Here is a 17,201-nt window from a genome sequence, read left to right on the forward strand (position 1 = left end):
GATAGTGTCATAGGGATCCAAGTAACAAGCTCTTTAAAATGCGAATTGGTTGGTTGAACGAAAATCACCACATTTCAATTTCATAACAGGTACTCACATTGAGTAAACCCTTTCCACCATTCTGAAGCTCAATGGACACAAACGCTGACAAGACATGCAGTTCATTATAAATTTAACACCCGCAACATCTCTATGATGCCCCAGCATTTTGGCAGAGCAGTGATCCAGTCTATCCCATATGAAACTTTACTTACCAAAGTGATTCTTTGGTACCACAACCAAGTAGAATTTAGCATTGTTGTGGTCTAAAGGTATAGAGTGGGAGAAGCAGTCTTGCCATGAACATCCCTCTTTGAATAAAGAATAAGGCACATGAACATTCACTCGCGTAACTACAAAGTATCGAAAAAAGTACAATACATTATGGGTTTTATTAGGATGCATGAATTCCACCCGTCAGCGAAGACCTCACTAGCCACCGTCCCCTTAAAGCTGGATCCATCAGGAATGTTCACCTTGCATTGGGATTTTTAGTTGAACTCTTCCAAAAGATACTCCATTTCAGTAGTGTGGATACCAGAATGCTTGCGTACAGTAAGCCTATGCTTTGCACTTTCTGGCCAAATCCAAGCACACGGTTCTGGCACTGAACCCAGTAATGAGTTACAATGTGCAGCTCAAGGTTAAAAACTGTTTAGTTGGAATTGAAGTATTATTAATAAATAAATGATCCCCCCCCCTTAAATATATTTCAAGCTAAAGCCACATCTGTTAACCGGTAGACCCTCGCGTTCTTGAAATGGTAATGCTAGATTATCTGGAAACAAATGAGCTAATCTGTACAAAAGCATTCTGGTTACTTTATATATTTATGTTATATGTATATTGTATATCACAACGTATTATATACTTACATTTGTAACACATGCACAGACATGTCCCACACCAACATACTCTACAAAATATATTTTCATAAATGCAGAAAATATAAGAAACAAGATTTTGGTCCTATCCGTATGAAGGATAAAAGACAGAAATTCCAAGATGGAAGCTTACCTCAAATCCTCCCCAAACCCTCCTTTGGGAAGACCCAGCCTTGTGGACCAGGTACGGGCAGAACTTATACAATAACATTGGCTAACCAGCAAACCATGTTCGTTCACATGTTATCTTACAAGAAGCCCAATAAACATACAGTTCATTAGATGGGCAGTCATAGGACTGAGTGAAAAGTTCATTGTGTGTACAGAGTTCCTCATACAATGATTACCAGTCACTAGAGAGCTTGGTGTTCTGGTCCCTTTTTGGAGGAGCAGGAGGTGGACCCCTGCGTAAAGTTGCATAGCCAGATATATGACTGCCTCCATAACAGCTAGCTTTTTGCTGATCACTAAGCAGTTCAGGTGGTGGCGGAGGCAAGGCCATATCGTCCATTGTGGCTGTGGGCTCCGATCTGGACAGGCGGGTAGAAGATAGAGAGCTATGCCGAGTGACAGACTTACGCTGGAGAGTCCTGTTCAGGTCAGCCAGAAATCCAGGCTGAACTGTGAGGCTGGGCTTAGGTGAAGTGGGGACTTGAGGACTGGTGGGCAACTGTGGGTCCATGGTTTCTGCTGCCGCCACTGCCCGGGTGCTGTCATTTCGCTTGGGTCGTGTTGGCGGAGGCGCTTTTTTCACTGATGATTTAGACCACGTCTGCGGCTGGGGGTTAACAACAGCAACTTTTGGAGAGGTATTGCCAGTAAATGCAGCTGTTCCATCGATTGGAGGTGGGGGAGGAGGAAGCAGTTCTAGTTCTGGGGGAGGTGGAGGAAAGTCAGAATCAGAGGGAGGAGAGGGAAACTCTACAACATGCATGTTTCCAGAAGTTCCCATGGTTGGCGTTTTTGCTGGAATGCTTCCTTGTTGAAAAACCAGAGGTAAATTTACACCAGAAAGATTAAGCTTTGCAGGCTTTGGGGGTGCTGCAGGAGGAGGAGGTGACTCCTTTGATGGAGATCCTGAAGGTTCCGATGGTTGCACAAACTTGCTTACTAGGCTGTCCACAGACTGCCTCTTAGATTCGTAGTACTCGGCAGAGCTATTCGATTTGATGCTGGAATTTCGTTGAGGTGTCGGCGGTGGCTTCTTTCCTCCAGGGCTGGATGTTTTGCTGTTCTTTTTCACAGGAGACCCCATTTTATCTGGAATAGGGGGAGCTGGTGGGACTCCAAAAGTTGCAGGAAGCGGTGGTGGTGGCGGCGGTGAAGGTGGTGGCGGTGGTGGTGGGGGGGGAGGGGGAGGTGGTGGGGGGAATGTTAAGCAGCTCTCCGGTGGTGGGGGTGGAAAATCAGGAGATGGAACTGCACTGGGCTGCCACTTTGGTTTGGCTTTCACAGCTGGTGGGGAAGGAGGAGCCAAGCCAGCAGGGGATGCTTTGGGGGGCTGAAGATCAGTGGCAGGTGGAAACTGACTGGCAATCTGTTTTACAATGGATGGTACAGAGGATTGTGGGGATGGGGGTGGTTTGGTTGAGAAGCTCTGCTTCGGTAAGGTTGGTGGTGGTGTCGGACCTGGAGGGACTGGAGGGGGTGGTGGAATATCACAAGCTGTAAAACTGCCTTGCTTTTTGATTCCAGATAATGAAAGATTCGGGGCTGGTGATACAGTCTTGGGAATAGTAGGTGGGGGAGCAGCCATAATGGGCTTAGGAGGGGCTTGGGAAGAGACAGCCGGTGGAGGAGGAGGAGGAGGAGGTGGTGGTGGTGTTGGTGGTGGTGGTGGCGGCGGCGGGGGAGCGGGTGCAGATTGAAAACCATTACTAAGCTGAATGTGCTGGATCTTTAGAGGTGGTGGTGGTGTAAATTGTGGTAGAGATTGGGTGCCGGGAGGAGGCCTCAACAGCAATGCCATAGCTGAGCCTGGTGGGGGAGGTGGTGGCGGTGGTGGAGGTGGAGGAGGAGGAATTCCCCCATTAGGAGTCACCATCATTTGAGGTTTCCCTTGTGGTTGAACTGGTTGAATGTGCTGGTTAAGAGATGCAGATTTAAAATGATGCCCACTATACTGGGAGGCATTCTGCAGCCTAGTTATAGTACTATATTTCGCAAATATAGTCGGTGTGGAAACTGAAGGTGTTGTGCACTGACTAGGAAGTGGAGGAGGAGGGGGTGGGGGTGGAGGCGGAGGCGGGGGTGGTGGAGGAGGAGCAGGCGGAGAGGGCTGGGATGCAGTCTGTGGATTAATGGCTCGAACCTGAGGAGATAGAGGTGGCATCGATGAAATGAAAGAGCGATTCACAGACTCCATTCGAGCCTAAAGGGGAGATGGAGTAAACAAAAACAGTTATTACAAACAGAGTAGCTGAAAAAGTAAGAAGCAAAATAAAAGCAACACATCAGTATGTAGGGGGGAAATCATGGGGTACATAAGGATGTGGAGACTAACTGGGAGATTTAAAGAAGCTGATTATGTATATTAGAGGAGTGTGCATTTTGTTCCAGACACCATATTGGCAGCACAGAAAAAAAGAGCTCATCTATTCAGCCAGCAAAGAAAATGGTAATAAGGAGCTTCTCTGACACACCAACCACTGACAGGCCATTTTAATAGCAATGGCCCCAGACATTCTATATACTTCTATGAATAACTTTGCATGAAGGATGTGATGTGTGTCCTGCATCTTGCCCTCTAAGTGTCTGTCCAAAGCCAATCCAGATAGGCTTTTCCTCCAAATTCTGGATTCCGCGACACACTTTTTTTTGTCCCAGCTCATCAACAGTCATCCATTCACTGCATTCCCCAAATGGATCCAGAGGAAGAGCTTACGGGTTAGTAAACCTTTATTTTGTGTTTATTATCTCAATCAGGTTTTACAAAATATACCGACGGATTCAATGATGTTGGTGCTTAGCAACATCTCATCTCAGGAAATTATGTATCTACTTGTAACCAACCAATAGGGCTGGGTGCAAAACAAGCCTAGACTAAGCATCTGCCCACAGCCCCATGGACTGTGCAGACTCCATAATGGCTCCTTGAATCAGCAACAAATGCATCCAGGCTGGGGGTGAGAGGTGATGGAGGTACCACAGCCCCTGCTTCTACATTCTGTATGCCAGTGCCAGATTCTAAGATGATCTGCTAGGTTGTTGAATAATTGTTATGCTGTACAAGTCTTTGTACCTAATACACCAAGACGTGTTACTATTGGAAGAAGATACTTGGTAAGGAACTATGTTCTCAAACGCTGGCTAACAGAAATTCCTTAGTGTCATATTGTGGACTAGGAAACCCACGTATAAGCGGATCAGAAAAAAAGCTGAAATACCAGGGGCACTACAGCCAACAAATTGATGCTCGTGAGTAAACTCTTAAACACCATAAACATGTCTACATTGTGTGTCTCACAGTAGCCGAAGCAAAGTTGAAGACAATGACACAGAGTGACCTACATACATTCGCTACAATACACTGCTTCAGATAACCTAAGAGTTGATGAGCTGCAATGACAAGTCGTTGTCTAGAAACTGTACTTAGCAACTCAAAGGCTAGATGAGTGGTCCTCCAAAAACAACCTGAAGACCCAATTATAAAAACATGATGGCTGTGGAAGTGAATCTATGATATTAATCCAACAGATGGACAAATGTCCATTATGTGAGTAAAGCTGGGCAGGGCAGGTGATCTCTGACCTAAAGCATTGAGTAAGCTTGGGAAAGAGAAAAGTGACTGACTGGTGTAATAACCTCTGTGCCCCAAAGTGCTTTCCATCCAGAGCAGGGAAATAACTGCAGCCTGGAGCTAGAAAATATGCCCAAGTAACATATAGTGAAGCCAAATGCATAGGCACGCTTTCCTCAGCTATCTGCAATGCTACCATTTGCATCCCTTGCAATTCTCATTATTTATTAGCCGCACACCAGCAGTGCAAGGGGCCATACATGAGAGACTAAAGATAACCGAAGAACAAGTACGCGCATGGCCCTCATTTTGTGTAAAGAGGTAAAGGTAAAACAGTGGTATTTTGAATTGTTCCTATTTTGAGATATAATTTGGGATCTACTGCATGTGGTAAATTCCCCCATATTTACCACATGCGGTACTTTCTATGTTCCTGCCCATGTTGTAAACATCCCATACGATCCTGATAGCACTGCTTGTTATGATAATTTCCTCCACACCATTAAACCAGGCCATTAGTAGGATGTGGGCCAGACAGTGGCAGTAGCGCCAGCCAGCGAACATCAGATATGTTGCTGGCATCTATGGTAGTGTTGCAAAATGCACGCTGGGTAGAACACAGGTTGTCCTGATCAGATGACCTGCCTCTAACGGAAACCTCCTCGGCTGGTAGAGTGGCAAATGTTAGATGTCTGGAAAGAGCCCCACATGTATGGATTCGCGTTTTGATCTGCAGGAGACTTGAGCGTGGACGTGTTTACCTCCATCTGCAACAAGCCCCTTGGCCCTTCTGTATGACCATGAAAGCGTCCAGAGTTCCTGGTTGTCCAAATTGAGTAATCTTTGCTGCTTTGGAAATCCAGAGGAACATCCAAGGTATATTTAAGATGAAGGGTGAAGTAAGATCATGCCCCTTCAGAAATCTTTGCATAGCTCTAATGTTGAAAGAGCTGGACCTAAAACGCAGTATTCAGCAGCTTGAGGACACCACTGGTGGCTGCAGATTTATGTGGTAATGTTGCCATTGTGGTCAAACCAACGTATACCTCCAACTGAGAAAAGCTATTCCTCGAATGGGGAAGCCACACAGTAGAAGAACATTTGCTAAAGAACATGTCTCCTCAATGATGCATCTTTAAGCACCAATAGCAGATACATAAGCCTGGCACAATTCCACTTAGATAGCAGCCCCTACAAAGTAAGGAGCGAATGAAAGAACATCATTATATTACATGGGAATAAGTCTTCTATATCACCCGAGAACGCCATTAAAGACACCCTGGCTGCTTCCACTGCTCCTTTGTGGTCCTCAGACAAGTTCATTTGACCTAGCTAGGGCACCAAGAAACATTCCCTTAGGGTAAGAAAGTGAACAAAACACTAACCAATGTCCCTGCAGGGGAGCCTTCCTTTCCTGGGGTAGGGGCAGTATCGCCGCGTTGCCGAGGACAACAAGCAGGGAAACAAAACTGGCCCATCCATCTCAGTTTAGGAGTGGCATTGTAGGACGTATGGGAGGGATTACTGGATCCTCCTTAACAATTGAACTTTAAGGCTTTCCTATAGGGATCTTGACCTTGATCAACTTATTGGATTTGAAGCTCATCCCTTTTTTGCTAAATTGAACTATCCCAGTGTCTTATATGAACATCATTATGCACCGAAAAAAGAAACTACACTGTGAGGAAGAACATTTTCAGCTTCCATACTTTGTACCTTGGCATGAAGACCAAAAGGTCAAGTTTCTCTGGAGAGGAAATCACAGCTTTTAATTAGAAAGCTGCAATGGAAGTCTTGGGGATCATGACTCTATTCAGAAAGTTTGGTTTTATGGCCTATCAGGTCACAAGTAGGGGTGCAGGCAAGCTGATGTAGGCCATGGTTTTGTCTGTTGAAACTATTTCGCAACCACTGAACTTGCAACTTCTCTTCAATCTCCATCAGTAAAACAAGTAGAACAGAGGAAGGAGGGAGGGTTTTACGGAGTAGCTACATATACTGAAACCGTACACACTGATGACTACTTCCTCTAGTTTTCCCCTAGAACAAAGATGAGGTACAGCTACTCATTTGGAGGTGAAGCATGATTTGAGGCCTGCAGATCATAAACCTCTTGAGGAGGAACAGCCTCAAACATCTGAACCAGACTCCTCTTGAGATGGTGCTCAGAGAACCGCATGCAGCCTTCTGTGTTTGGGATAAGAAGCTGGTTCCTACAGGTCTGAAGCAAGAGGGAGGCCCTTTTCAGCCAGACTAACCACATTCAGGGAGATAGGGGCCTCACACTAGCACAGATGCACCTTCAGTTTTACCACAAACTCTGTGAACAGTGGCACAGCTGGCAAAGTTGCAGATGGGTGCCAACTCCCCGGACTGCTGCAGGCCACCCGCTTTAGGACTCAACGTGTTCTTATTTCCGGTACAAAAGACCTGACTAGTCTCATTTCCCATCTTCTTTTATGAGAATATGTTTTTGCCCCACTTTGCTCCTGTTTCTGATCTTTTGGTTCATTGATCTTGGAGGCACAACACCGATAACTGGCCAAGTGAGAGGATTAGATTTCCCTATATAATGCTAATGTACGGGATGTGATAACATATGGTAAAACTGGAAGAGGGCTTCCAGTAAGGATCTTATAAAAGGTCTGGATCTAAACATTTTGGTGGGCATTTCATCATCATTTAGGACCAAGGACACCATGTTCTAATCCATAAGGCACAGCATTACAAGGCTTCAAACTGGGAGTTGCGCAAGAGTGAGGCGAAGATCTAAAGTGAGGCACCGGTCACTACCTCTTCCCATGCTCCATAGTAGCTCATGGCTGAACAGCGGGCTCCTGTTTTAAGCGCTGCCAATAGCTTACCCTTCATCATCGACACCAAAAATAATAAAAAGGAAAAACATGTTAAGAGCACATGTGCATTACAGTGAAATCAACTTCTCTAAAACAATACAAACACATTAAAGGATGTACAAAGGTTGCACGGTGTGCACAAGGAACGAGTGTGACATGCAATAACTAGTGTGACACAAGGAACGAAACGAGGGAGAAAAGGCAAGAATGGACCAAAATGAAAACAGCAGAGACAGGAAGGATGCGAAAAAGGATGGAACAGCAGCTTTGCCTCCCTGCCCCCAATTCAGTCCAATAGTGTTTTAGGGGAATTAAATGGGTGTTCGGGTGGGGGGTAAGGAACATTTGTTAAAGTATGGTACATTTTAAGATTTATTTTAAATGTTATAGATGGCAGAAAAAATAGTTTTAATGTTTTTGGCTACCCTCATGCCTTCCTTACAATCTAAAATTAGAAAAACAGCATGACAACCTCTGTTTACCCTCAAAGAAACAGAAAATAATTAATATAATTAATTTTTAATCATGCGGCCTAAGTTTTTATTTTTTTTATTTTTACAAAAATTTTAAGGTGCACAGCAAATTAAAAATAACGTGTATTTGCATAGATAACTTTGCGATGATGGAATGAAATAGTGTGGATTCAGTACCAGTAAGTTGGGAAATGGTAATACATGTTCTAGCGTTTGGAACCCAGGGTTTAGTGCTCCATAAAGTAAACCCATCTATGCCATTGTTTTAGGTCTGAGTGAATTCAAATGTGGAACAATTTTGAAAGTCATATCATGTTTCACTCTATCACAAACATGCTACAGATTGAGCCTAACTCAAATAGTATTGCTCTGCATCCTATCTCAAAGAACATAAAAGGCAAGGTTGATTTTGCTGGAAGGTGGCCTTGAAGTATCAAAGACCACAGTCTAGGGAAGCAAAGGACATTTTACCACCTACACAACTTAAAAAACTAAGAGTGATGACTGTGAGCTGGAGGCTGCAGCCTTCACATTGATTTTAAAATGAAGGCACTCTTATGCCATTTTCAGGTTTTTTTTACAATCTGAAATACACCTCCTGTAGAAAGAAGCCACCCAAAACTCTTCCCTGACCACACACAAGCTCCACCTCCTTTTCTATGGTCATTAAATAAAGCGGTCACTCTCTAGGCTTTCCCAAGAATGTAAATTTAATGGACTTGGACCAGGAGTCTAGTTTTAAAAGCTAGTATTTAGAAATATCTTCACTTACAGTTTCTAAACATATGTTTTTAAAGAGTGTAGTGATGGACTGGTTTCTGTACTAAAATCAGAAAAGGAGGGAAAAAATGAGTCCATCTCAATCCTGCACAAGAGGTGCTTTTTGAGTTTGTAAACAAACCCCAAAAATTGAAACAGCAGGTTTGTTTTAAAAAGACGCAGGCTGAGGTCAGAAAATGTTACCCCTTGCATGGGGGTCATTTGACTAGCCATGCTTAGACACAAGCAACACAATTATTAGGCTGTTTTCATGAACCGAGCGGTCCCAGAGACTGCGGTAACTGAGGGCAACAGGATACTCCAAGTCAACTTCATTTCCAGTCTTCTCATAATTGACATTCCTTTCCAAGTCCTATACCTCATTTCCTGTCTTACCTACACAAGCCACCATTCCTGTACATGTATAGAAAGCTATTTTACTTGTAAACCAGGACGTCTACCCAGAAAAACCTTCTCTTTTTAAATTCCTGCAGTATTCATTCCCATCACAATTGGGATACCATTGGGCAGAATACTGTATTGCCCTTCGCCAGCACAGCAACCAGTAAGTTGGTGGAAATCTCTGGGAACTGGCTTTAACAAGAGCCATGCATTGTCTTATGGGAATATAGGAGTGTTTGCCAAATTGGCATGTAAAATGGTGGAGTTAGTAGCTGGTGTGGGTAATAGCGATGGGTTTATATAGAAAGGTAGGAGCGCAGAGGTGGTGGTGGTGGTGTAGGGTAGGAAAAACCTAAACCTTCAATTAAGACAGTGAGGTTATCAGACAAAAACTTAGGATCAAATCAGCAAATTGAGAAAACAATGATTAGGAGGTCTTCAGAAGGTTAGTCTGTAGGATTCCGGTTACGGCAATCACCCACCCAGGTTAACGTGTTTTTGAATGACCCCTGACCTTAGTTCTGCCCCGTACAAAGCGCCATGGGCTTGCAGGCCTTATCGGTGGCGGGCTTCGCTTTTGGTACCTGAGACAGTGAGGCAACAGGAGAAATACAAGCAGTGTCAGACACAAAGAGGGCGACAAGAGAGCAATGTGTGTTTGTCCAACACTGCAAGGTAGCCTTACACATTTTAGACACGTCTCATTGTACCTTATTAATACGATAACCTGAATGTGTGCAACGAAACCAAATATGCCAAGAACATGTGCATTGTTGTCTATACTGTAAGCATTTAAAGGCCATGTGTGAAGGTTGGGCATTGAGCAGTTATATGGTTGGTCCTTTTGGCTTTGTGGTCTTACAGCTAAAGCAAACTATACACATCACCAGGGCACTGCAATTGAACATGTTCTTTGGTAATGTGTGGAAATTATTGCAGCGTTTACGTGGTTTGGGCTTGATTAAGAACACTGCCAATAAGTCAAAACAAGTGGTTTGCCTACACTACGCAGCTTCCTGGTGTGTAGTAACACCCAGATGTGTAGCATCGCAAATTTGAGCACAGAGATACTGCAGTGAGAAGCATTGCCCCGGTCATTCAACCGCAGTCCCAGATAATTCAGGTAATGAATAAAAGACACGCATTGAAAGCATCTCTCCTCCAACACATGCCATAAAAAACAGCATTCTGAAAATACTGCCCTAAAATACTGCCCTTAGGGCAGAAACATAGAATTCCAGGCACCTATTGCAAATAAATGTAGTAACATATAGACCCACCACATTACCCACACTGGTGCTCATGCCATCATGCGGGGTACTGCAATGCTTCAATTTCATCTGTCCCCCTTGGTTAAAGTTGACCACAAACCACATCTGCTCTGTGGTGCCATTTTCTTCTCTAACACTTTAGGCTTTTTAGAACATGTTTGATACATTGTCTTTGGGTTTACTGCCCTTCCCACGGATCCTGCTAATTACAGCTTCTAAATTGCTCAGCTAATTGGTTATCTTACACTTTCTCCAAAGCATTCTAGTGGTTTTTGACATCAAATTGTCTAATATCTATACCGATTTCCTTCCTCTTGTTGATTCTCAGCAGGAAATGTTGGGTTGCCCATCCATGAGCACTTCGACTAAAACATTTTAACTTCTCAACACTTTTCAGCTTAGGCAAAGCACAGATTAAAAGAAAAACTATTGCTGTAGGACCTTTGCCAGTGTTTAAAGAGAATGACTTGACTCTGGATCACCTCAAGGCATGGATTGAGGCATAATCGATTGCTAGTCTGAGCTCTTATCAAGTGGACTCCCCATAAAAAGAAACACAGCTCTCTTGAGAGGCCAGTCTGTAGTGCTCAGATTGGAGTCTGCTACTATTAAACCTACGCCAAGCGTTTATAGCTCAGATTACATTCTGCCACCAGGGCTCAAGTTACTGAAAACAGCTGCAACAAGCGTGCCAATGTGACTTGTGGTAATGCCCTCTGTTGAATTTCAGTTGCCACCCCCTAGAACCGAATAGCCTCTTGCTAAAGGGGCAATACCCTCAATATGCGAGAGCGTCATTGGTGGTTGTTGTGGCAGACAGGGAATCATCTTTTGGATCTCCTATTTTGAACACAACATCGCTTTCATTATCCCGTCTATCAAAGAGTCACAAGCAGGAGATTGGTTTCCAGTGTGGTTGGAGTAGCCAATTTGGCAAGAGAGGAATGACTAAACTCTCATTTGTCCAGTCTTACTGCAGCCTCTGAACTTCATTCCAAAGCCCTAAATGAGGAGGGTAAGAAGCTCAATTGCTTTAGGTGTTCAAGCCAAAGGGCATGTTAGCACCACATTCTACATTGATAAGCCCTTCAGCTTTTTCAAATGGACAAATGATGCATTACCCACATTGGATTAGTCTTGAGAAGTAGGTAGATGAGATTTGCACCTGAAGGCAACACCACTAGCCTTCACATGGCTTCAAAATGAGCATAGGTCGTCCTCAGGATCATGCCTTCGGTGCTACACAGAATCAGACAGTTTGGGTTCAAGGTCTGAAGAGGGTTGCGTTTTAGAGTGAAAACACACACACACGCTTGAAGATCTTGGTCTGAGAGAGATACCTCAACATGTTGTTTGCTAACAATTTAAAGTTGCATCACCTCACACCATATTCCTTTGGTACATCAATCACCCTACGTTTTATTTCAGGAAACAAAGTTCAGGTGGTGGTGGAGGCAAGGCCATATCGTCATAAACCTCATAGTTCTTTCAGTCCAAAGGTAAATTAAGTCCTGCCGGGCCTCAACCCTACCCAAATCAATCAACTAGGATGGTGGTGAGGGAGTGCCCACACCACGTTTCACCGTAGGATGATGCCATCAGTGGTCAAACAGATTGGTAGGCCTGTTACTGCCTCAATGCTATCTGAAGACTGGAAAGGATTCAAACAGATGACTTCCGATAGGAAGTAAAGACTGAAGGCATTTAATTCGGCTCCCAAAATTAAGGAACCCATGGATAGAAGAAACATGAAGTAAAGTGGTCACGATGGGCAATCGCCGAGCTTCTGGGTGACTTCCGTTTGGAACAGCGAGAACTTAGACTTGAAGGGTGTCTGATATAAAAATGTATCATCTAATACTCTCTACCAATAGTTTCTGTGCCATAAGGTGCTGCAAAATCGACACCTATTGGCCAAAAGCAAAATATGAACATCAATCGAAGGCTTGTAAAGTGGCATACCTTCCACGTGAGAATAAGCCAGTGGAATTGGAATTCCAACATGATTATTAAAGCTGCACCCTCCCTCCTGTGACCTGGGTGTGAATAGCCCAGCCTGATGCCCCTCTCCACCCCCCCACACTGGGTTGTTTTGAAAATATGGTTTACTGTGATAACCTTGTATGGTTTTTCGGTAACAAGTTATGTCCTTTATATATTCAACAATACCAATTGTGGCTTGTGTGTCTGAATATACATGCAATTGCTTATTTGCTTTGGTGTTTTATGCAGTGAAAACTTGCTATCTGTTGGTTTCTGAGAACATCGAGACGCAGCTGGATACTGCAAAGAAATAGCCAGTTCACGTTTTTGCCACAACGAGAAGCATCAATGCATCACAAGGATAATGCAAGGGCCTGGGGTCCCAGAGAGGGACTATGAGAAGGCCGGACACCACCCAAACGGGATGGACTAAAGAAGTCAATCAGAAGCAAAGAACTGAACTGTCAAGGCTGGAGGCCAGAACTGCTATAAGTAAATAAAAGAAGGGAGCACTTTGACCAAGGTGTAGACTTATATCTTACTTACGAAGGTCATAAAGTGGACTTTCCACACGTCAGTCTAAGTGGAACCTTTACGTTCTGTTAGGATAGCCTCTTACGGGAATGATCTCTCCTCACCAAATGAGCCCAGAGATCTCCAAGTACAGCAGTACAGGATGTGACGTAGACTCAATGTTCCTACTTCCGAGGGAGGTGGGCGGAGCCGCATGGGTCTGGTTGATCATGAAGGGGACAGACCATAGAAGGGGACTGAGACCATAGCCTTATATTTCAAGAGTGAGGGCTTAGTACAGGGGTCTGCAACCTTTCGCTCTCCAGATGTTTTGGACTACAACTCCAATTGGCACTAGCACCATACTCAATAGCAAGGGATTATGGGAGTTGTAGCACCAAACATATTGAGAGCAGCAGGTTACAGATCCCTGGTTTGGAGGTCTTATGGAAAGGATGGAAACAAATAGATTTTTAGGTCTAAGTGTCAATCAGTGATATGCATACATTACCCCTCAAATGAAAATCCTGCTTTGAATATGGCAATGACCCCGAAATCAGATGGTATAGGAAACCTTTTTCAGCAGAAGAGGGAGCCTCTGTTAGACTCTTAAAGTACAGCCAGTTCTGTTGTTTGAACCTGGTTTCTCCTGTGGCGACGTACGTAAATCTGTAGTGTTAGCCCATGTTAGCTTATTTAACCACAGTCACGATTAAATATGTTATGTATCCAACATCATAGCACTGCAATGATCTAATGTGTGACTGGTTGCTCTGGAGATATACTTTGTTAAAAGCTCTCAATTTGAATTGGATTTTCTTTTGTTGCACAATGTAGGTAGTTGAAAGGGCTAGGTCTTAAAGTGCCTTCTCCTGTTGAGGATAAACCTATTTGACCACTACTTCCATTCAAGGTCCCCACCATTATGGTCTGTGATGATCAAATAACGTCGTTGGGAGTGCTTTGGACATCTCAGGCATGTCGCGTCTTACCTACGCGACATGCCTGAGATGTCCTACGGCCTGTGCCTTACATGTTCCAAGACACACTTGAAGATAACTTGGTAAAGTGTCTTCACTAAACAATCTAAGGAGGCAGTGAAACTATAGTTGTACTTGGATGTTTTGGATGGATGGCGCAGGAATGTTGTTAGCTCAACTTGAGCAAATGCACAGATAGACCTTCTCTTGATTGACGTTACTGGAAATTCCCCTCAATGGATTTGGGTGCACATGTGAACAAATGTGATGGAAATGTGAGCCATGTACCACTACGAATGCAACATGTACATACACCGAACAGGCAATGCGCTAAAAGGAAGTGGAGAGGAGAATGGATCCCTGCGAGGGAACGCAGCAATGTCTTGCCCCCTACCATGGTGCAGTCTGCCTCTTGCGACGCTCTGGTTACCTTGCTGGATTCCTCCAGCTGAGTCCCCCGCTTCCACGCCTCCGAGAAGATGGAGCTGACAATGCTTTGGGAGCGGATGTGTGCCGTCGACTGGGTGTCTGAAAGTCCGCTATCCGAGTAGTAAGAATGATTGGATTGCGACTCTGTATGGGAGAGAAAGTGGTGGACATTATCATTTGTGGAGGGCAGTAAAAAAAAAAGAATTGCTAAAACATGTCGCTCTTATTATCCACCAACAAGAATCCCTGAACAACAATAACGAAAACAGGGAATACCTTGGTTCTTCCAAAGTGTATATATCTAGCATGAATACAGATTCAACTTTCTTTTTAGTGATTATCCAATTAAGTTTCAGACTGGCACCTAAAAAGATGATCTTGGCCATAGCGCGCACACACACACTCACTACATGTGGAGTAGTAGATAATTTAAAAAAAAAAAAAACAGTCATACTATGCAAAAAGAGGAGGACGACTGGAGGACAGAAATTGGAAGCTGGGTCATGCTAGAGTCCTAGGAACTGCTTGGTGTGCAATTTCAACAGAAACCATGTAATTCAGTCACCGTCAGCCTTTGAAGTGTGTGGATTTGATGCAGTTATTTGATCACTCCGGGAAATTGCCATTCTAAGAGCAGACTTCCTCTTAAAAGGCACTGTGGTGAAGGACAGATCTGTCCGTTTATCACCATCATGTACTGTGTATATTATTCCTCAGTCTTCATAATGGGAATTACGCCATTACTGCCCCCCCCCCGCCCCCATCACTGCGACCTCCGAAAATGTAGACTTTTGTTTAACTTCGACCCCCTTTATAACACATGTATACGTGGGGGGAGTGTGGTAATAGTATATAATGTGGGGTAATGGTATACAATAAAAGTAGTGGGAGGGTTGGGGGGTCTCCCCCTGCATATATATGTTGTGTAAAGGGGGGTCAAAATAAATAAAAAGTCAGCAATTTCAGTGTCGTGGCAATCATATAGATCCTTTATAATGCAGTGTATTTGGATACCCATTTGATCCCTAAAACATAACTCTTTGCACCTGCAATGGCTGTTCCTCAGCATGCGTTGCGTAACTAAACTCATTTCATAAGGGATGCTCTAGCGCAGGTGACCATTATACTAACGGTACCCTAGGATTGATCTAAAGTCTGGCAGCTCCATCGCGAGGAGCGGTGGCAATACTGAAACGTTACCTGGTAAACTTGACGAGCTGGATCCAGACTTGATGCTGGAGCTAGATAAGGAAGTCCAGTCGTAGGCCACCTCGGTCCTCTTCAGAGCCTCTTGATAGTTCACGTACAGTTGCTTTCCATACTAGAGCAGACAGAGTTGAACACATGTATTGTAAGATTTACAGTGGCAACTTCTCGCAATTATAGTAGTAAAAAGTAGGGGCATATGCCTGTTCGCCATAGGTACCCCATCTGTAATACAGGCACTGAGTAACCCTACACGCCCATAAGATGATATAGTATGTTGGACTTCTTTGAAACCATATAAAAATTGCAATTATCCATGCATAAGTGCACCCCCTCCATTCATTTATACAACCAGTCATGCGTAAAAACGCTGACAAACATCCCTTCCAATCGGAACGCCCCACTCAAAGGGCATATGTTATAGAGAAATCACGATATGTATGCTTTATATTCATTTATTACTCAAAATTCATTATAAAAATATCCATTTGTAGAAAGACCAGACTTCTTTGAAACAGCAACACACTCCGGGTTTTTTTTTTAATTTAGATTTCTGCCTCCAGACTAAGTACACAAATGTTAACGGATAATTCATCATCAATATCCTATTAGATCACAAATCTCATGCAGGAGCACACTGCAACCCCATATTCATCCATCGTTAAATTGTGTACTAACTCACAATTCCCCAAATCTGCCTGGGAACATCCAATTATCCCAATCTAGGACATATTCGCCTCCTCCCTATTGCAAGACTATGGTACAACAAACTGAACAGCCATACAACCAGGCCGTCACACAACAGTATAATAAAGTATCTTATAAATAATTGCACAAACATTTTTTTGTTGTTAAATAAAAGCAGGCTTCATGCCTATAGGTTTTTGGAGAGCTCACCCCATCTTGCTTCAGACAATCTCCCTTTCAGGCCCACTTTCACACCGAGGCGTAAGGAGCATCTTTTGGGCATCTCCAGATCTACACGTGGATTCTGAGGTTCACAGAATGTGAGCAGACGAGGCTTGTGAATTCTTAGCCGAGATCGCGGGAAGCATCTGTCTTGTGGGGGCCGCCTTCCTTTGCTGTGTAGCTCACAGAGGGTGTCTATGTTACTAATGCAAAGGGCTTGTATCCGCAGGGCTTTGAGCAACGCCAGAAGCAGCTCTGCTCTCCAATAATTCAGACATTTCTGAAGAGCTATCCTTCCCCTGCAAGCCACATGTGTCAGGTCCACTGGGGGTGAAGCGGACCGCCTGTTACACGGGATAGCCGGGTTTGCCCTGCGCCGTTTTGCAGATCTCAAAATGCTTCTGACTGCGGCCTCTGCATTTTGCATTAGAGGCAAAATGTGCATTCGATCTGCAGGCGATACAAATGGTATGCCTAGACAGAGGAACATATCAGTGTTCACAAGTATGGCACAATCCGCATTTCACATGCAATGATCCTCTATTTGGATTAATGGCGGATAACTGAAGGAGATGATTTTTTCTAGATTGTATGGGTACAGCATCCAGAATGGGGGCCCGCATGCGCTTGTGCATAGGATTAATGTACAGTTTGCAAAGCTGGAATGTGATGGAGTGGATGTAAGCAGAGGGAAAATCTAATCGCTCCTTCACCATTTCTATCCTCGTTATAGACCAATAATCTCACATGTGATTTATT

The 17,201-nt window shown here is 44.0% G+C and overlaps 1 protein-coding gene across 6 annotated transcripts in view; it reads right to left on the reverse strand.

The window, feature by feature from the left end:
- Window positions 1-412: 412 nt before the first annotated feature.
- The window catches only part of RAPH1 (Ras association (RalGDS/AF-6) and pleckstrin homology domains 1), a 509,976-nt gene continuing 493,187 nt past the window's right edge, over window positions 413-17,201 (reverse strand). For 2 of the 6 annotated variants that reach the window (XM_069615546.1, XM_069615547.1), the window contains 3 exons: window positions 15,528-15,648; window positions 14,293-14,471; window positions 413-3,294 (listed from right to left, as the gene is read on the reverse strand). In XM_069615546.1, coding sequence (XP_069471647.1) covers window positions 1,267-3,294; window positions 14,293-14,471; window positions 15,528-15,648 — 2,328 coding nt within the window. In that variant the 3' untranslated portion in view covers window positions 413-1,266. Of the gene's footprint in view, window positions 3,295-9,665; window positions 9,736-14,292; window positions 14,472-15,527; window positions 15,649-17,201 lie in introns of all 6 variants that reach the window. The other 4 variants (XM_069615548.1, XM_069615545.1, XM_069615550.1 and 1 more) reach the window with 3 other exon arrangements.

The sequence above is a fragment of the Ambystoma mexicanum genome, chromosome 9, assembly GCF_040938575.1.
Source record: "Ambystoma mexicanum isolate Mex_15411 chromosome 9, UKY_AmexF1_1, whole genome shotgun sequence".
In the NCBI taxonomy this organism is placed as follows: domain Eukaryota; kingdom Metazoa; phylum Chordata; class Amphibia; order Caudata; family Ambystomatidae; genus Ambystoma; species Ambystoma mexicanum.